The following is a 17173-nucleotide window of genomic DNA, read 5'->3' as shown; positions in this document are numbered from 1 at the left end:
TTTTTATTTAATTTTTTGTATTAATTATAAGAGTTTGTTATAAGGTTCAATGTACTTGCAAAAAGGGTAATAACCGAAAAAAAATTAAGCAATCTGTAATCTATCGATAACACTTATTTCTAGTAAATATTGGTTAATTTAATTTAGTTGATAACCTTATACAAATGTAAAATTTGAGTAATTGCTAAATCACTTTGTTTATTGACTTGAGTTACATAAACATTTGTCAAAATATCCTGGCTGAGGTAAAGCAAATATTGGATAATTAAACATTTTTATATATTTTTTTAAATTATGATTTCAATCTAATTTTCAATTTTACTTAAAAACCAATTTGTTTTAAGGAAACGGCAAATAAAACATCTTATAGCAAACAATTATTTATTATTGTATAAAAAATTAAAAAAAAAATTAAAACTTAATATCAAATATTCTTAATTTCTCCAGTACAATGTGGACAACAGCTTGCCTGATTGGAGGGATGTTTGAGATATACCTGTTCACCACTTAAAGACATTGCAGTCCCCATTAAAGCGTTACAAATCGCATCCTGTTTATTTGAGATCGTGACTGGATTTTGTAGCAACTAAAAAAAATTGTTATGACTGGACAAAAAAGTACTAAAACAACCTTCATTGCATTTCTCTCAGCTGGAGTATATTGACCTAAACTTGAGTAAATCCCAGACAAATCGTCACTTTTCTCCTTACCACTAGTAACTAAATTGCTAATTTCTTGACTAAGGTCACAAATAACGTGACTCAAATCGACTATACTTGAAGTTTTGGGAGTTTCTCGCGGTTTGGGAGATTCACAGAGGCGTGATTCAACCCCGTGCAAAATAACACAACTCTTCATTAGTTTTTTCTGAACTCGGTATCTCTCATCAAGGAGTGTTTTAGAGACCTCTTGTAACTCGTTAATGCGGTTTGAAAGAGCAGACTTCCATCGGGCCAACTCTTCAACCATTAGACTAAAAATTGGGATTAAAAACTGATTTTTTCCCTATTTTTGTCACCTTGAAGCCAGAAATTTGCTCCTCCAAACCTCGCACTGCCCCGACAACCACTCAGTTTGCTCCTGATGTGACGTCAAATGGTTTGCAGAGTTGAGCAAAGCTCTTGCTAGTTGCAACTTGTCCTCAGTTAAGTGTTGGACTCGACTTTCCAAATCTTCGCCAACTGCGGCCACTAGCAATGTTTTTAATTCACTATTCACCTAAAAACAATAATTTCAAGAAGATTTTCAAGCAAAAGTGACTAAAACCTGGGTTTGAAACTTGATTTGGTTCTCTAAAAGCGAGTTAGTCTCTCTCAAATTTTTAATATCAGTTTCATAGGCACTCTTCTCCTCTTCCCATTTTCTCCTCGGGATAAACTCCTCGTTTTGCACCGCCTCCTTATTAGCTTTACTCAACTCAGCGCACCGTAAATCCGTCATCTGCTTTACCAAATCCTGAATTTCTACATTATTTCTTGAGGGTTTTGCTTTAACAATTTCAGGTTTGTGAGCGATAATCGGCTCCACAGCCCCCTTATAAGGCTCATATGGTACAAATTTGGGTTCTTTAGGTTTCCTGATGAGCCACTTCGGCTGCTTTCTTTCTTTACTCACATACACAGGTTTTAAATTGTAGATCTGGTGTTTGGGTTCTATTGGTTTAAAAGTAATTGGATTATTTAATTGGAGATTCATTTTTGGGATTTTCTGACTCAGAGCGGCTTCCGTAAGTTTGAGAATTGAGTTGTCAATGCCGTCACCGAGGGTACGCTCTTTGAGGGGCTCTGCAACAGATGCTAGTCCTTGAGAGGTTTTAAACGGTTGGGAGTCCTGACCTGATAAATATTCCATGTTGGTGAGGTGAGCAGAGGTGTTTATTAAACTTTATTGCGTCTGTTATAAAAGGAGATTAAAGGCACTTGAAAACAAGGACACATTTACAAATGAGGGGTCATTGACCTGTCTTGTGTCAAAAACAGCTGATTGAAATGTCGTTTAAACGTCAAAATAAATGCAATCATCGGATACTGTCACCCAAAATTAATCTGGTGTTTGCTTTATTAATTTTAGATGAAATTAATTAGTTAACTTTTAAAATTACAATACCTATTTATTTATTACAAAATGTAGTTAAATTGTTTTTTAACTGTTTTATTTTATTATGATTATGCAACCAACTGTGCTTGTGTCACAAGAGACAAATTTGATGGTTGCAAACTTTATTTTTAAATTTGTTTGTTTAATAAATATCGTGTCATGAGTGAAGTATAAAGTGGCACAAAACCGTTTTTTGAACCTAAATAACTTCACTCGTCTTGGTTTTGGCTTCTGAGGTCGTTTTTAAAGAATTTGGTGTTAAAATTCTAGTGACTTTTGTCGAAAATCCCTAGTTGGAATAACCTATTCATCATCTTCACTAATCTTAGTGCTATTTTTGTTTATAAGTCGTCCTTTCTCGTTTGTCATGCGAGTGCGAGTTTCATAGTGTTTTAGAAGTAAAATAAATTAGTTTGTACAGTTGTAAATTTCCGTATTTGTATAATTTAGCCGCTTTACCACACCCTTAGCTAGTTTTTTATTTAATTTATTTTATGAAAAAATGTCGACTCCGGCTAGACGACGCCTCATGAGAGACTTCAAACGGTTCGTAATCAACAATTTCGCCCAATTTCCCCCAATTACGGTGTTTTCCACCCACATTTCCTCAATTTCGATGCGATTCCAGGTTGCAGGAGGACCCCCCGACGGGAGTGAGCGGCGCCCCCACAGACAATAACATTATGATATGGAACGCTGTCATTTTCGGCCCCCACGATACGCCCTTCGAGGATGGCACTTTTAAATTAACTATCGAATTCACAGAAGAATATCCCAATAAACCGCCCACGGTCCGATTCGTGAGTCATATGTTTCATCCCAACGTATATGCCGATGGGGGCATCTGTTTAGACATTTTACAGAACAGGTGGAGCCCCACGTATGATGTTTCAGCTATTTTAACTTCAATTCAAGTAAGTAGGTCATTGACAGCTAACCTTCAATTGCACGATTTTTCGCTTTTTCAACCTGTCCGAGTCTGGCTCATTTCTTGGAAAAAAAACAATTATCCAACCCGGCTTACAACACCAGTAAAAAAAACAATTATTTACATTATTTGTAAGATGGTCAAAATGCATCAAACAAAGGAAATTATTTTAAAATTGCGTTTCCAATTATTATATTTTTCTAATTAAATAATCGCAAGTTTTAACTTTTTCTTTGTGGAAAATTCAAGGTTGATTGTAAATTTTAGTCAGTAATGGCCGTAATAGAATTACATAAGACGTGAATATCAAAAATAAATCGAGTTAAAAATAACTATTCATTGAAGTGATTCGCATTTGGACTACAACATGACGAAAAAGACAAAACATTTTAGTTTATTTATCTAGTATGCTGTGGTCTGTCAAATTTGACAGAAATATGTTTTGTTGGCCTACTAGATCAAGGATAAGCTAAATGAATTTAAAAATAAAAAGAATTTATTTAGTAGCAATAAAAAATCAAATAAAATGTCTACAATTAGGGAAGTCACTTTATCAAGAAGGCTGTTATCATAAATGACATTTTAATGACAGATGTTGCTAGATCTTTAAGTATAAAAAAGTAAAAAACCTAAATAAATAAAAAAAAATAGTTAATTAATTCATCAAGTAGACAATTTTAATAATCATTTTGTCTCAATCGTAAATGATCTGCATAATGTCTTAATCACAAAAATTCAATAAAAATTAAATCAGTTAAACAAAAATTAATAAATACGGAAAAATCTAGATTTTCGTTTCTTAACAGTTTTAATAAAAAAATTCAAGTTAATAAAATAATTAGCAATTTAAGAATTCTTAACATGTTTATTAAATGGGTTGCTTCATTCAAAAAAATAACAATAATGGCGAAACTAGCTTTTGAATCTAGTACGTAGCTACCATAATTGATATTACAGGCCTGCTAGATCAAATATAAAATGAATATGTATTACACCAATTTTAACTTAGTAAAATAATGACACATATTTTATAAGCCTCCAAAATGATGAAAACAATTTCTTATTTTATGACTTTGTTGTCAAAATTTAATGTACGATCTACTAAATCTCTTGGATATTTTATTCTGACTAATAATAATTGGTAACAACCAATATCGAGGAAGATTTTTAATAATTGACTCAGAACAAAATTAAAATAAGCGAGCTTCAATTTTCAAGCAACGTAAAAAATTATTAGTTTAAAATAGCACTGATAAGATGTAAATAGGGTTTATTAATAGTCCAAAAACATGTTTTTATCGGACGGAAAAAGAATTAATTTAGAATTTTACAATCTTATTCTACAAGATTATTAAAGTTTTTTGTGTGTATTAATTTGAAATTTTCCGTAGTCGTTACTGAGCGACCCGAACCCCAATTCTCCGGCGAACTCTATGGCCGCACAACTCTACAAAGAAAACAGAAGAGAATACGAGAAACGAGTAAAAGCGTGTGTGGAGCAAAGCTTTATCGACTAGCGCCTTGGCAGGAAATTATATACTTGAGCTACTTTCTGTGCTTCTAAATTACAGCCACGCGTACCGTTCTTAAGTTGCTTCAGTCCTACAATATTTAAAAAACTGATTTGTCTGCAACTCATTAAATATTCTATCAAGTTGTACAATTTTTCCTGGTTCAAAATTTTTTTCAGTCACGATTTATCAGTATGTATTCAATAACAGTGTAAGTAAATTTTTAAAAAACAAAAATCTATGTATTCTTTAAGTACTCTCAGTTACACGTTTATTTGATAAGTTTGTGTTAATCTCTATGTTTTCCCCTATTCGTACGATTTCACCTCATCAAGGGTATTTAAATGTGTTATTATATAATTGCATATACTTAAATAAATTATTATAAGAAATGCCAAGTCTCTCATTTAGTATTTTTTATCAACATTAGTTCAACAACATTACAAAAAATTCAAAACAAATAAATTACACAAATTATCACTCTCAAAATACAAGAAGACTCGTATATTAATGTACAAAAATAGTAATTAAGTTTAATTACGCTTCAGATAACGAGTCACCAACAGCACATTTCCGGCAAAAACCGGACAATTTTGCGCTATTTATAACCCATCAATTAAAAATATGGCAAAACAGCGATACTAGCTATCATCCATTAATAATTTTAATTAATTGCTGTTTGTATCGCTCGGCTTCTTGCTCTTTTTTTAGTAGCTTTATTTTGTATTCTTCGATCGTTTTCCGAGCTTCGATTAACTGCGTCATCACGGTTTCCATGTCCGTTACGCCATTAGGACCCGAAATTTTATATATCTGAAAAATAATTTAAAATAATATTTCACAGATTTGTCACAAAAATAACTTACATTATTTACAGTCGAAACCGGGATCACTTTATTCTTCTTCATCACAATCCGTTTCACATTCTTTGGTACAAGCCGTCCGTTGATTTGTTTAAGTATATTTTTCGACTTATTCCTACAACTTGACGTCATCGACAAAAACTCTTGCGGTGTGACAGTTATGATTTTTTTATTTATGGAATTTGCTTTCTGTTCCGACTCTTTAAACGCGTTCAAAACTTGTTTCCCAGCATCGGTTAACACAACTGAATGTCCAGTCTCCATAACTGTCGTTAAAATATTACTATCGTCATTCGGGAGCATCGTAATTCCGTGCTCTTGTAATAATTTCATCGACTCGGAGAAGTCTTGGTTTTGCTCATCTGGATGTTTATTCAAATGTAGCTTTTCCGGATCAATCGAACTTTCATTATCCTCCATTAAAATTGTTTCTGGAAAAACATTAAACAATGGTGTCACACTCGGCTCCGCCTCGTACCTAGCGGAATCGGTGAATTGGACTCCGACGCATGCGCCAACCCCTCCAAACCTCCCTCATCCCCATTCTCCATCAACTCCAAGGTCAAATGTTGGGCCGCATTTGTCGGCTCGTCCACCTCCCCGCTTTGCTTATTAATCAAGGCGACTATGTCATGTCGGTCTATTTGCGTAGCGACACCTGCTGGCGTCAAATCGAACTTATTAACAACGTTCGTTTGGGCGTAGTGCTTCAGTAGGGCTTTGACGCATTCCAAGTGGCCGTTTTGGGCCGCCCAATGCAACGGTGTCATCCCTAACTAATCAAAAATTACGACAAATATATAAAAGTATGGATTTTGTGTACCAAATCACGACAGTCGGGGTCTGCGCCATACTCGAGGAGGGTTTCAACAATGCTCACGTGACCCTCAGCAGCAGCCATGTGGAGCGAAGTCTTGTCGACCTTGGTACGAGCATCGCGGGAAATCCCGGCCGCAAGGAGGATCTCCACTACTTCCAGGTGGTTATTGCGCGCCGCCAGGTGAAGCGGACTGGTCCCTAACTAAAAAGTAACATGATTTGACATTTGAATAATAACCTATGGCAACAGGCTTAGTTGCTATGACAATAGGCTTAATTGCCATGGTAAAATATTACCCAATCGGCCGTAAAGAGGGCCCCCCTGTCTAATAGCGCTCTGGTTTCCTCGGCATTGCCTTCAGCCGCCGCTTTCAGTAACTGTTTTCCTAGTTCATTGACTGAAACAGTGGGTGTAATCAATCTGCCCCCACAGTGTATCTAAAAATTGTTTCAATTAATTTTGAGGTTGATTTTTGTTACATGACATACTGGGATTAAATCGGCCCCATCCACAGCCCCAAAACTGTTTGACACGAAAATTTTCTCCTTCGAATCGGCGTCTCCGATCGGGAATTTTAACATGATCTACAAAAAGCAACATTTTATCTGATTTTTGAAGAAATTGGTAATTGTGAGAAAATTTTTGAAATAGGTCGCACAGGAAAATAACCTCCATCTTGGACGAAGGTTTCCTGTTCCTGTTGTCAAGCGGAAGTCATCACTTCATGGTGGCCATTAAGATCGAAATTTTTGAATTTTTGTACGAATTACGGGTTGATTTACTTACAGATTAGGGATTAGGGGTTTGTTTTAATGCCAAGTTTGCGAATTTGCGTCTAAATAATGATAACACCGAAAATACAATATGTCATGGCGTTCGTTGGTTTTTGGTACTCCCATCCGCTCTGGCTTTGGCGAAAGTGATTGGCAAACGACTTGTGGCGCGAAATTCAAAGACTGTATTTGAATAACACAAAAAATGCCAATTTATTACTGACTAAAAAAATAGTTATCCAAATTTCGGCATTTTTTTAAAAACCAGTTTGTTGATTTTAATTACATTGTGCTATTTTATTTGAGACTAGCATTATTTGTGGATGGATCACTGTTTTTTGCAATGACTGTACTGTAACCATAGATGAACTAACAAATGTCAAATTTTGAGGTTAGCATTTTGTTGTGTTTCTTTAAGATCAAAATAAATCAAAAATGTGTATAACAGTGCACTAGAAATGAAAATGACGACAATGAGGCTTACAAGGGGCATTGTTTCGGAAGAGAATTTCCAAAAAATTTGTAAATTCTGCTTAGAAGAAAAAAGTTTCATTTTGGCCCTCAATTCTATCATAGAATTCAAAGACATAGACCTTTCTCCTATCAGTATTGCTGATATTTTATCACGAGTAACTTCACAGGTGATTATTTTGTGCTTTTCTTTAGGTTTTTGTAAATTTGGGGCTACTTTTAGGACGTAAATGCGAGTTTTGATCCTCTAATCATCTGCCACGACTGTCTCAACGAGTTGAAAGTCGCTTATCTCTTTATTCTCAAGTATGAAGAGGCCTACAAGTTGTTAGAAGACTTTGTTTCCAGTTACGTGAAGAAAGAAGACGCTGAAAGTGATATTGAAATTGACAATAGATCAGATAGTGAGACTGAAATTCATTACGAAACGCGAAATGTTGCTAAAAGACGCACGAATTCGAAAAAACGTGGCCGGAAGAAAAAAGTAGTTTCAAGTGAAAGCGAAAATTGTGAAACATCAAAAATATTACATTCTTGCCCTATTTGTACTAAAGATTTCACCGCTTTGGAGCTACGCGACCATGCACATACCCACAAAGGGTTGAAAAAATACCTCAGTATCCCGCCTGACAAAAAAGTGACTCCTACAACAAAATTTTCGACAAGGCGGCATCTTGATAGCCCCCGCGAGACTATTTTTAAACGTCCTGAGAGGATCCACAAGTGTCCCTACTGTAATGAGGAATTTCCAGTGCAAGAATTTCGCGTCCATATTGACATCCATAGAAAACAAAGCGAGTTCAAATGCGATAAGTGCGAACGCGTTTTCAAAAGACTGAACCATTTGAACACTCATAGGGTGAAACATTTGAAAGAGTACCCCTTCAAGTGTGACCAATGCGGTAAAGGGTTTGTCATCAAAAAAAACTACGAGTGTCACATCTTGACCCACACTAACGACGAGTTGCCCCACGAGTGTCGCTACTGTCTTAAAAGATTCTCAAATCCGGAACATTTAAACCGCCACCAAATTATCCACACTGAAAATGTCACATATTCGGTGAAATACCGCGTCTGCAAGTGCCACCACTGTCTCAGAACGTTCAAAGATAAAGACGAATTGAAAAGCCATGTTTGCGTCCCCGTCGAACAAGCCGTAAACACGCGCTTTCCGTGCAAGACCTGTAAGAAGGTTTTTAAGCACTCGAGTGGGCTTTACAACCACAATAGAAATATCCACAAGTTGAAAGGGGCCAAAACGCTGTGCTCGGTTTGTGGCCACTACGTGTCGAACATTTATAATCATATGATGCGGCACACGGGGGAGAAGCCCTACCAGTGCAACCAATGCGAGAAAAGGTTCATTGCGAAACCCCAATTGAGGCAACATTTGCTTGTGCATTCGGGGGTCAAGCCCTACGTGTGCAGCGTGTGTGCGAAGGCGTTTAATAATTTATACAATTTGCAAGTACATGAGAGGATACATAAGGGGGATAGGTGTCATATTTGCCCCATTTGTGGGAAAGGGTTTCTGGAGAAGTCCTACTTGAAGAAGCACATGAATGTGCACTCGAAGGTTTAGTTTTAGTTAATGATAATTTTAATTTTACTTAACAATTATACAAATTACGAAGGAAATAACGTCTGCTTTATTTTTCGGTAATTTTTTATGAATTTCAATAAAAAAGAACAGTTATGCAACTAACATTACAGTTATAACCTTGAATAATTTTTGACAGTTTAAGCTTAACCTCTCAAATCCTTTGACACAATATTATTTTTCTCCAAAATGTTGCTCTCCAGGGGCGCCCCCCTTCTCAGGGCGACTAAACTCCTCCAACAAAGCACACCTAAAAACCTACAATCGGTGCGAAACTCCTCTCATGTGTAAGTATCGACGTTTGTGGTTATGTAATTTCTCAAGACAATATTTAGGTGGAATTACCGTTGTCGGGGGCCCGAACCCCCAAAAATGATGGTATACTTAGCTGAAGGGATACAAGGGGTTGCTTGGTGGTGGGTTTTGTGGCATTTGTGGACGGAACCTGGCCATATTTTGGTAAGTTTTCAAGTTAAGGGGTGGAAGTTTTAAGGGTGTTTTAGGGCGAATTTGATTATCCTGACCCTCGGAAATGGTCGGATGAGGAACTGGGAATTCCACCAAAGGAATAATTTGTATAAATGTCTTGTAGTTGATTGTTTATTAATTAATTAAATTGAAATAAAACAGAATTGAGATTCTTTTATATTCCGAAAAATAGTGTAGGGGTTACACTTTAGTTGGCAGTTTGATGGAAATGGTTTTAGTTTCCACATACGCATCCAGAGACTCGGCCCCCCTAAAAAAAACTTTTACTTCTTGTCAAATGAGATAAGTTTTTTACATTTCACGCCCAATTCCGGACATTTTGTACCCCCCGAAAGGCGTTTGAGGCGGGATATAGTCGTAACAGTTCACCCTACGAAAATTAATCAAACCAAATTTTACAACAACAATAATAACAAATTGTTACCAAACAGAACCGGCTTGGACCGCTTGGGCAAACACCAGGGCCGTATTAATATTTTTGGTGATAACACCCGCCGCCAAACCGTAATACGTATCATTGGCCCTTTCAATAACCTCCTCCAGGGTGTCAAATTTCAAAATACTTTGTACAGGCCCAAAAATCTAACACACTTTATTTTATTTCTATCAACCAAACGTGATGCAAACCTCACCTCTTCTTTTGCAATACTCATAGCATCAGTAACATTTGAAAAGACAGTCGGTTCGATAAAGTACCCCTCAGACCCAATCCGGGAACCCCCGATTTCCAGTTTCGCTCCTTCCTTCTTTCCCGACTCAATCAGTCGCAAGATTTTATCGAGTGACGGCTTGTCAATCTTTAACACAATAATTAAACAACATTTTTATTTAACCCTGACTCACTTGAGGCCCTTGTTGCACAGTAGAGTCAAACGGATCCCCAACTTTCCTCTGCTTGGCCTTTTGGACCGCCTTTTGTACAAAAGCCTCGTAAATGACCGATTGGACGAAAGTACGAGAACCAGCGCAACAATTCTGACCGTGATTACCAAAAATCGCATTATGGGCGATTTCCACAGCCTCATCCACTTAAAAAAATAATTGTAAAAACAAGAACTAAATATTAAAACAACTGGCGCCTTTGGTTTTCAAAATTTGGTAAATTTTCGTTTTCGAGGTTGGTACAAAAAAATTAAATTAATAAATGAACTAATGCGTTCAAATCAACTTTGTACCCTTCTGTGTTCCCCCCACATGGGGTTTATTAGAAACAATTGTTTATTTTCTTAATTGACATTATTTTGTTTTTACCAGATATTAGTTAATGTTGGTATTTTAAAATCCCTAAAATTTTCAAATACCAACCTGACATTTTCAGGACGCCAATAATTTATTTCAGGAGTGTTTTTTACTTACAATCAGCGTCATTGAATACAACAAGGGGGCTCTTGCCTCCCAATTCGAGACTCACACGTTTCAAATTCGACTGCGCGCTATATTCCATGATTTTTTTGCCCACCTGTAACAAACGGGGCTAGAGTCCGGGCAATTTCAGATCGGACCTACAATGGTGGATCCAGTGAAAGCAACTTTGTTAACGTCTTTGTGTAGAGCCAGCGCCGCCCCCGCTGTGGGCCCGTACCCGGGGACCACATTCACTACTCCCGGGGGAAACCCCGCCTCTTTGACCAAAGCCGCCAGAGCTAGAGCCGTGATTGGCGTTTGCTCGGCCGGTTTCAACACCATGGTGCATCCGGCAGCCAGCGCAGGGCCCCATTTCCAAATCAGCATCATAATGGGGTAATTCCAGGGGATGATCTGGCCCACGACACCCACCGGTTCTTTCCTAGTGAGGGAGAAACAGTCGCCGTCTGCTGGGATTGTGTTACCGTGGATTTTATCGCAATAGCCCCCATAGTAGCGCAAGACGTCGATGCTACACTGGATATCAAACACTGAGTCTGATAAGGGCTTGCCGTTATCAAGAGTCTCCAGTTTTGCCAGTGAATTGATGTCGCGTTCGATCAAGTCGGCGAGCTGAAAGCATTTGTTTCAAATTTTGAATTTGGCGCCTTTTATAGAGACCTTATTGATGAGTTTGCCTCTGGCAGAGGCGTCCATCTTGCGCCATGAGGAGGCTCTAGAAAATGCCATTTTGGCCGCTTGGACGGCTCTATCAATGTCTTCCTGTAATTAATACTAAAGTCTTCTCCATATTAAAAAAAAATCCGAATTTTAATACCTTGTCCCCTTCGGAAATATCGATGATTTTTACTCCATTTGTAGGGTTCAGAGTTGGGAAAGTTTTTTTACTTAAAGAGTCCACAAATTCGTTGTTTATAAACAACTGAAAATCGGCCAAATTATGCCTATTTTAATTGTAATTAAATTTTACCTTCGTGTATTTAATTAAAGATGTTAGAGAAGCCATTCTCAAACGTGGTAATTTTTTGTATGTTTTCTTAAAGAATTAGATTTCTTATCGCTAGACCTCTGACCTGGTAATCCAAAATTAACCTTGATTTCTAACTTCTCCGATAGGTGTCACTACGGGTCAATAACCACACCTACTCGATTTATTAAACAAATATCTTTATTATGTTTTATTGAAGATAGAATTGACAAAACAATGAAAAGAACAAAATTAATACAAACATGATGAAACTAAACTAAAAAATGGAAACTAACTAAACTGCGTCCTGACCATATTGTCAATTATTTCGACCGCCCTCGTTTCATCCAGGTTCTCCAAAAAGTCTCTAATTTGCAACACAGTGTCGCCATTTGTCTGTAATAGAAGTGTAAATTTCCAAGTGACTTGATTGAACCCAACAAACCTCAATAGCGACTTTCAGCAACAACTTTGTTGGACTGTTTTTGAAGTCACACAGCCCTGAACGTGTTAAGTGTCCCAAATCAAGCAAATCGGCCAGATTTTGCCACGTTTGTGACTCATCCAAGATGCGTGAAATTTCTTCCAAACATTCGGGAGTAAAATTTTTCACGTCTGCATACAACGCGCGCAATTCTTCAGCGGAAAGTTGTTCCAATTTCACGGAGTATTTCTCTTCTATTTCCTCATCTGAGTAATCCTCGACTTCGTTTTTAATTTCGACATCAACATAGTTGTTTTTGCGCTAAAAAATTTAACTTCACATTAAAAGAAAAATAAAAATAGTCGAGATAAATACCATAAACTCGGTAATAAGGTCGATTAGGGCCGAGTTATCTTTTTTCATGGCCGCCTGTAACGGATTAATATCCTGGAAATCCTCAATCATCGGATTGAGTTTCTCATGTCGCAAAATATAATCAACTAAATCAATACTTTGTTTCTCAATGGCAAACCTGAGAGGTGTATAACCGTTCTTATTGTGTTGCTTATTAATGTCAGTGCCGTGGAAACATAGTAATTTTAATGCTCGCATGTTGGCATTCTCAATCGCTAAATTGAGAGCGGTGTTGCCTTCTACAAACCAAAAGTCACTAAGACGTACAATCTCATAAACTGAAAATTACCATTATTTTCGTTATCGATGAAACTTTTGACGTTATCGCACGATAATAATTTTTCAAAAATGGTCGTCGGTGCGTTAGTGGTGACCGCGAGATGTAAAGCCGTGTTCATATCGGAATCTCCAATCGAAACATCGGCCTTACAAACAATTAAATTTGAAACGATTTCTTCCAAATGCATGCAAGTGGCGATATGGAGCGCAGTCTCGCACTGGTCGTTGTAAATGTTTGTTAAATCGTACTGCTTCCAAACGTAGACCATTTTTAGTAAAAATATGACATCAGCTTGCTCATTTTGTTTAATTGAAACGTGTAAAGCACTGAAATTTTCAACTGAATTAGTGAATTCAAATCAGTTAAATCATTACTTGGTCTTTTCCTCAGTCATTAAGTGGTGACGCAACATATTGATGGCTTTTTCGTCACTTGGTCGTGTTTTTATGAAGTTTTGCAACTCCACCACTGCTTGTTTTGCCATTACTATGTCTTCGCTATTGTCTGCTCTTTGGTGGTTGGATTTCGGTGTTTTAATTGGTCTAAAAAACAAAGTTTTAATTATAGAAAAAATAGAGGATAAAAATCCTGACCTGTTCTTATTACCAGTCTTGGGGGCGATTTTTTTCAAACCGCGCGAAGGCGCGTCCACCACCAAAGAATAGTCTTGTCCATACTCATTAAATAATCGACGAAACTCTTCGGAATTAATATTGGCCATAGCTTGTTGTAAGTCATCACTGGTGACTTCAAGCTGCACATCATCGAGCAAATTCGGGGAGTTTTCAATACAAAGATTACTGATCGGTAGTGGTAGTTCGTCACTAGGTAAAGACGAGTCATAACTGGTGTCATAACTCGTTCTTGCCCTTTTCGAGCCCGGTTTATAGACATTCGAACTAGGCGTGTATGTGAACTCTTTCGGCTCACTTCGGGCGCGATCGGACGGCCGTTCGAGCTCAATAAAAACTTTAACTGGGGATTTTATGTTAAGATCCTTGTATGGGGGTGTCTTGAAAACAATGGCGTACTGGTGGTGGACATCCAGGTCGCTGAAACGACCATACTCTTCCCACAGCATGTTATCGTCGTCATCCAACTCATAAAACCGGATCTTGATGTTCTCTAAACCCAATAATTAATAAATTTGAAAATGAAGAGGTTTGACTCACTCTTAGTCACTCTCTCGACCAAAATAAATACTTCCCGGCCCCCTTTTGCGGGGCTTGTGCAGTGGTCCATCCGGACGATCTTCAGTTCGCCAGTCAGGGCGCTTTCTAGAGAAAATTATTTAAATGAAAAAGTCGAAATGTCTCACATTTATTTCGATACTTACTCAAGTTATTGATCGTGTGTGAATAAACCGGCGGGCAAATAGGATGTAGTATCCCATTGTTTTCGTAAAAAGCATCAAATCGCAAGACAACAACATTCAGATTAACGAATTTGCTTTCAGCCTCAGCCAATCCTTTAATCTGAAAGGAAAAATGGACTAAACACATGACAGATAGCTTCGAGTGACTCTATAAATGGGTTTTAAGTGAAGATATCCACATATGTTTATTGTGAAGGGTTGGGTAAAGAAACTTACGGTCGCATTCGCTGATTTGAGAGTGTCTTAACTCACACCAAAGACACATGGTTCAACCACGGCGAAAATCACCTTAAACTAATATATTTTTTAATTTGCAAATTTAAAGTTATTGTCGGTTATTGTCTATAGTGTGATAAAGCAATCAAAGTTTAGTTTATCATTTTTGCGATTTGAAACAGTCATCACAATCGTGGTTGCATTTCTCTTATCTTTTATCAGCAAATAACTCACCGTTACTTAATACGGACTAAATAGTTATAAATGATAATGAAACTCACTCGCAAAAGCTTCAAACTACACAAAATTTAGTTATATTCACTAAAAAATAAGTTAAATAAAAATTTTCAAATTGCATCATACTGCCATTTTTCTTATCATAAATGTGGTCGCACGTGATTGGTGCATTTTCACCCAGGTGCGTTCACATTGGCGGACACACTTTTGGCGCCCAATTTAAAGTTTAATATAACACAATGGCTGCATTAAATGCAAATAATGGGCTTGTTGTAAAAATGTGATAAGCCACATAATTATTGAGAGATAGGTCTGAATTTCATGAAATTTCATGAAAGGCTGATAATAAATGTTACCAAATAAAATATTTTTATGTGCGTTTACCCCATTTTTATCAATTTGTCTCAAACAACTTTTAATACTTACAAAAAAACACGTCCTAAACACTCAAAAAATACAAAAGAATGTGCTTGCAATTCTCACAGTGTCTCACTTTGCAACATCACAATATCAGCGTTTCCGACGTTTATCATTTGCAACAATGTATCCACTTGATTGTGTTTATAAACTAGAAAGATAAGTAAGCTAGTCTACCGACATTCAATTGAATTTAATATAAAAATTTGCGAATTGATAAAATTTAGACTAGATTAGATTAGACTACCTAGCATACGCTAGTGTATTGTTGATTGCATAACTCCTCTTTACCCAGACATACTTCACAATAATCAAACCCAAAGTTATCAGCAGATAAAAATGATAACGTGCTTACCTCAATTTCCTCCTTTTGAGTCAACTCACGCACTTTTCCTTCAAGTCTTGCGACTTCTTCTTTTTTCAGTTGTGTCTTTTTCTTCACTAATTCTGGCACTAGATTTTTCTTAGCTGTGTGGATAATACCCATACTATGAAACCTAGGAATTATTTTAAGTTAATTAATTTAATTTAACCATTACAACTGGTAACTCTTACGTGTAAATATAACCCTCTTCAGGTGAAACGTAAGCATCATGTGGGTCATCAACTTCCCCTTTCCCTTGTTTCTTAATTAGTCTGTGAGGATGCGGTTTTTGATTTTCTCTAGTGTTGTATTGGTAAATAGAGCACCTAACTACTGCTCTTTTGTTAAAATTACACAGCTACAATTAATTGTAATTACTTTTTAATTAAAAAAAATAATTTAAATTACTTCAATTGTAGGGTATGTTTGCTTCCTACTCCTGTCTGAATTCTGTCCACACAAACTCCCATGCGTACCTGTCATTTCCGACTTATACCTAAACCTAAACCTATCAATAGGTTGTTCAAGAATCCGCAAGAAAGGGGGCGGCGGCTGCGTGACCCCATCGAAATCAAACGCTTGCGACGTCTGCGGCAACATTGGTAAACATGCCGGGGGAGAATTATAAAAAAGCGCCTGTGGCGAATCCTCACTACTCGACGGTGGGGTCAAAATACTCGGATAATTGCTCATATCTGCAACACCGAAAATCACCCACCGGCCAAACAACTAAAACTCGGAAAATCAGGCTTACCAATCTGCACAGGCTCGTACATGCTGGGACTTTCAGTTAGCATCCTAACCTACACTTTTGGCACTTGTTTTGAAAATTTGGCAATGTATGAGCGGATTCTGTGCAAAGTGGAGCCCGTTTCGGGCAATAATAAAACAAGTTTATGCTTACCTTACACTTTTGCGTCATTACCACAGAAATAGGTTATTCCCCATTCCCAGACAATGGCGACGGCGGGGGTGTACGGGGAAGGACGAGCGTCAAAAAATCCCCTTTTCGATTACGAGGGTCGGTGTGCGCATGCGCGGGCCGCGGAAACTGCTGTTTTCTGTGATTTGTTATTACTTTTTAGATAAATAATTCTCGGTTTTTCAATATGAACCTTGAAGTCGACTGACTGACTTGTTTTCGTCAAGTTGGATAACGTTTAATGAGCGATTTGGTGATACGGCGAGATAACGATAAGGAAATTCTTGTCGGAAAATACAAGACATTGGCATGTGAATTAATGTATAACCGAATTTACGCACCGGAAGGCTTTTATTTGAAATTTTAGCACGATTTAAAGCAAATAATGAAATAGGGATTTTTATTTAGTGGCATTGGCGAGACTGTTGCCAACGTATATTCCAATTTAGTCGCGCTAAATTTGAAATTTTTTACATGTTATTTTGCATTATTCAAGCTCACGACTCTATTGTCGTATCAACAAGAAATTACTCCCTTGGATTTAGGGATATTCGTGAATAGGTTGCCATAAATTTGGTTTTAGGTCACAAACAAAAAATGTCGTAACCAGTGTCAAAATTTAGATTAAGTCACCTGTCAG

At 37.2% G+C, this 17173-nt stretch overlaps 7 protein-coding genes across 9 annotated transcripts; 3 read left to right on the top strand and 4 right to left on the bottom strand.

Moving 5' to 3' along the window:
- Positions 1-367: 367 nt before the first annotated feature.
- Positions 368-1983, bottom strand: LOC123009786 (golgin-45). Its single transcript, XM_044406305.1, has 5 exons — positions 1836-1983; positions 1267-1784; positions 1019-1218; positions 631-973; positions 368-586 (listed from the first exon to the last, which is right to left on the bottom strand). The coding sequence occupies exons 1-5, from the start codon at positions 1849-1851 to the stop codon at positions 425-427; spliced, it is 1239 nt and encodes a 412-aa protein (XP_044262240.1). The 5' UTR covers positions 1852-1983; the 3' UTR covers positions 368-424.
- Positions 1984-2287: 304 nt separating this feature from the next.
- LOC123010253 (ubiquitin-conjugating enzyme E2-17 kDa) lies at positions 2288-4928 on the top strand. The gene is made up of 3 exons (XM_044406978.1): positions 2288-2643; positions 2726-3011; positions 4417-4928. The coding sequence occupies exons 1-3, from the start codon at positions 2600-2602 to the stop codon at positions 4540-4542; spliced, it is 456 nt and encodes a 151-aa protein (XP_044262913.1). The 5' UTR covers positions 2288-2599; the 3' UTR covers positions 4543-4928.
- Positions 4929-4937: 9 nt separating this feature from the next.
- Positions 4938-7143, bottom strand: LOC123010252 (GA-binding protein subunit beta-1). The gene is made up of 7 exons (XM_044406977.1): positions 7006-7143; positions 6708-6803; positions 6516-6656; positions 6223-6420; positions 5878-6175; positions 5403-5830; positions 4938-5349 (listed from the first exon to the last, which is right to left on the bottom strand). The coding sequence occupies exons 2-7, from the start codon at positions 6798-6800 to the stop codon at positions 5185-5187; spliced, it is 1323 nt and encodes a 440-aa protein (XP_044262912.1). The 5' UTR covers positions 6801-6803; positions 7006-7143; the 3' UTR covers positions 4938-5184.
- Positions 7144-7175: 32 nt separating this feature from the next.
- On the top strand, positions 7176-9096 carry LOC123010250 (zinc finger protein 726-like). The gene is made up of 3 exons (XM_044406975.1): positions 7176-7383; positions 7441-7633; positions 7687-9096. Exons 2-3 carry the CDS (start codon positions 7451-7453, stop codon positions 9043-9045), a joined length of 1542 nt encoding a protein of 513 aa, XP_044262910.1. The 5' UTR covers positions 7176-7383; positions 7441-7450; the 3' UTR covers positions 9046-9096.
- Positions 9097-9175: 79 nt separating this feature from the next.
- LOC123010254 (NADH dehydrogenase [ubiquinone] 1 beta subcomplex subunit 2, mitochondrial-like) lies at positions 9176-9695 on the top strand. The gene is made up of 3 exons (XM_044406979.1): positions 9176-9350; positions 9399-9522; positions 9567-9695. The coding sequence occupies exons 1-3, from the start codon at positions 9253-9255 to the stop codon at positions 9633-9635; spliced, it is 291 nt and encodes a 96-aa protein (XP_044262914.1). The 5' UTR covers positions 9176-9252; the 3' UTR covers positions 9636-9695.
- Positions 9650-12038, bottom strand: LOC123010251 (retinal dehydrogenase 2). The gene is made up of 10 exons (XM_044406976.1): positions 11888-12038; positions 11735-11839; positions 11578-11679; positions 11059-11529; positions 10909-11011; positions 10396-10580; positions 10185-10349; positions 9977-10134; positions 9848-9922; positions 9650-9802 (listed from the first exon to the last, which is right to left on the bottom strand). The coding sequence occupies exons 1-10, from the start codon at positions 11921-11923 to the stop codon at positions 9733-9735; spliced, it is 1470 nt and encodes a 489-aa protein (XP_044262911.1). The 5' UTR covers positions 11924-12038; the 3' UTR covers positions 9650-9732.
- Positions 12039-12063: 25 nt separating this feature from the next.
- LOC123010249 (nuclear factor NF-kappa-B p110 subunit) lies at positions 12064-16677 on the bottom strand. 3 transcript variants are annotated; one of them, XM_044406974.1, is made up of 12 exons: positions 16366-16503; positions 16020-16306; positions 15803-15969; positions 15603-15744; positions 14339-14477; positions 14175-14279; positions 13596-14127; positions 13377-13544; positions 13012-13328; positions 12684-12961; positions 12330-12629; positions 12064-12280 (listed from the first exon to the last, which is right to left on the bottom strand). In XM_044406974.1, exons 1-12 carry the CDS (start codon positions 16406-16408, stop codon positions 12176-12178), a joined length of 2583 nt encoding a protein of 860 aa, XP_044262909.1. In that variant the 5' UTR covers positions 16409-16503; the 3' UTR covers positions 12064-12175. The 3 variants fall into 3 exon arrangements, with proteins under 3 accessions (XP_044262909.1, XP_044262908.1, XP_044262907.1); XM_044406973.1 differs by lacking the exon at positions 16366-16503 and adding an exon at positions 16516-16677 and having other exon boundaries at positions 13377-14127; XM_044406972.1 differs by having other exon boundaries at positions 13377-14127.
- Between the last annotated feature and the right edge of the window lie 496 nt (positions 16678-17173).

The sequence above is a fragment of the Tribolium madens genome, unplaced genomic scaffold, assembly GCF_015345945.1.
Source record: "Tribolium madens isolate multiple individuals breed KSU strain unplaced genomic scaffold, Tmad_KSU_1.1 Scaffold_7;HRSCAF=85;Tcas5.2_LG10, whole genome shotgun sequence".
In the NCBI taxonomy this organism is placed as follows: Eukaryota; Metazoa; Arthropoda; class Insecta; order Coleoptera; family Tenebrionidae; genus Tribolium; species Tribolium madens.
This window is presented reverse-complemented; position numbering and strand designations above follow the sequence as displayed.

Bases quoted from the DNA above. Each gene is read 5' to 3' on its own strand.
- LOC123009786 (XM_044406305.1), bottom strand. The intron at 1,219-1,266 runs GTTTTAGTCACT...TATTGTTTTTAG, and splicing joins AAATCAAGTTTCAAACCCAG to GTGAATAGTGAATTAAAAAC. The intron at 974-1,018 runs GTGACAAAAATA...CCCAATTTTTAG, and splicing joins AGCAAATTTCTGGCTTCAAG to TCTAATGGTTGAAGAGTTGG.
- LOC123010253 (XM_044406978.1), top strand. From the start codon at position 2,600: ATGTCGACTCCGGCTAGACGACGCCTCATGAGAGACTTCAAACG. The intron at 2,644-2,725 runs GTTCGTAATCAA...ATGCGATTCCAG, and splicing joins CTCATGAGAGACTTCAAACG to GTTGCAGGAGGACCCCCCGA. The intron at 3,012-4,416 runs GTAAGTAGGTCA...AATTTTCCGTAG, and splicing joins CTATTTTAACTTCAATTCAA to TCGTTACTGAGCGACCCGAA.
- LOC123010252 (XM_044406977.1), bottom strand. From the start codon at position 6,800: ATGTTAAAATTCCCGATCGGAGACGCCGATTCGAAGGAGAAAATTTTC. The intron at 6,176-6,222 runs GTACACAAAATC...ATTTTTGATTAG, and splicing joins ACCCCGACTGTCGTGATTTG to TTAGGGATGACACCGTTGCA. The intron at 5,831-5,877 runs GTACGAGGCGGA...ATGTTTTTCCAG, and splicing joins CAATTCACCGATTCCGCTAG to AAACAATTTTAATGGAGGAT.
- LOC123010250 (XM_044406975.1), top strand. From the start codon at position 7,451: ATGAAAATGACGACAATGAGGCTTACAAGGGGCATTGTTTCGGAAGAG. The intron at 7,634-7,686 runs GTGATTATTTTG...GGCTACTTTTAG, and splicing joins TATCACGAGTAACTTCACAG to GACGTAAATGCGAGTTTTGA.
- LOC123010254 (XM_044406979.1), top strand. From the start codon at position 9,253: ATGTTGCTCTCCAGGGGCGCCCCCCTTCTCAGGGCGACTAAACTCCTC. The intron at 9,351-9,398 runs GTAAGTATCGAC...GACAATATTTAG, and splicing joins GTGCGAAACTCCTCTCATGT to GTGGAATTACCGTTGTCGGG. The intron at 9,523-9,566 runs GTAAGTTTTCAA...AGGGTGTTTTAG, and splicing joins CGGAACCTGGCCATATTTTG to GGCGAATTTGATTATCCTGA.
- LOC123010251 (XM_044406976.1), bottom strand. From the start codon at position 11,923: ATGGCTTCTCTAACATCTTTAATTAAATACACGAAG. The intron at 11,530-11,577 runs GTCTCTATAAAA...AAATGCTTTCAG, and splicing joins GAGGCAAACTCATCAATAAG to CTCGCCGACTTGATCGAACG. The intron at 10,581-10,908 runs GTAAGTAAAAAA...TATTTTTTTAAG, and splicing joins TGTATTCAATGACGCTGATT to TGGATGAGGCTGTGGAAATC.
- LOC123010249 (XM_044406972.1), bottom strand. From the start codon at position 16,408: ATGCTAACTGAAAGTCCCAGCATGTACGAGCCTGTGCAGATTG. The intron at 15,745-15,802 runs GTAAGAGTTACC...AATAATTCCTAG, and splicing joins GAAGAGGGTTATATTTACAC to GTTTCATAGTATGGGTATTA. The intron at 14,128-14,174 runs GTGAGTCAAACC...TATTGGGTTTAG, and splicing joins GGTCGAGAGAGTGACTAAGA to AGAACATCAAGATCCGGTTT.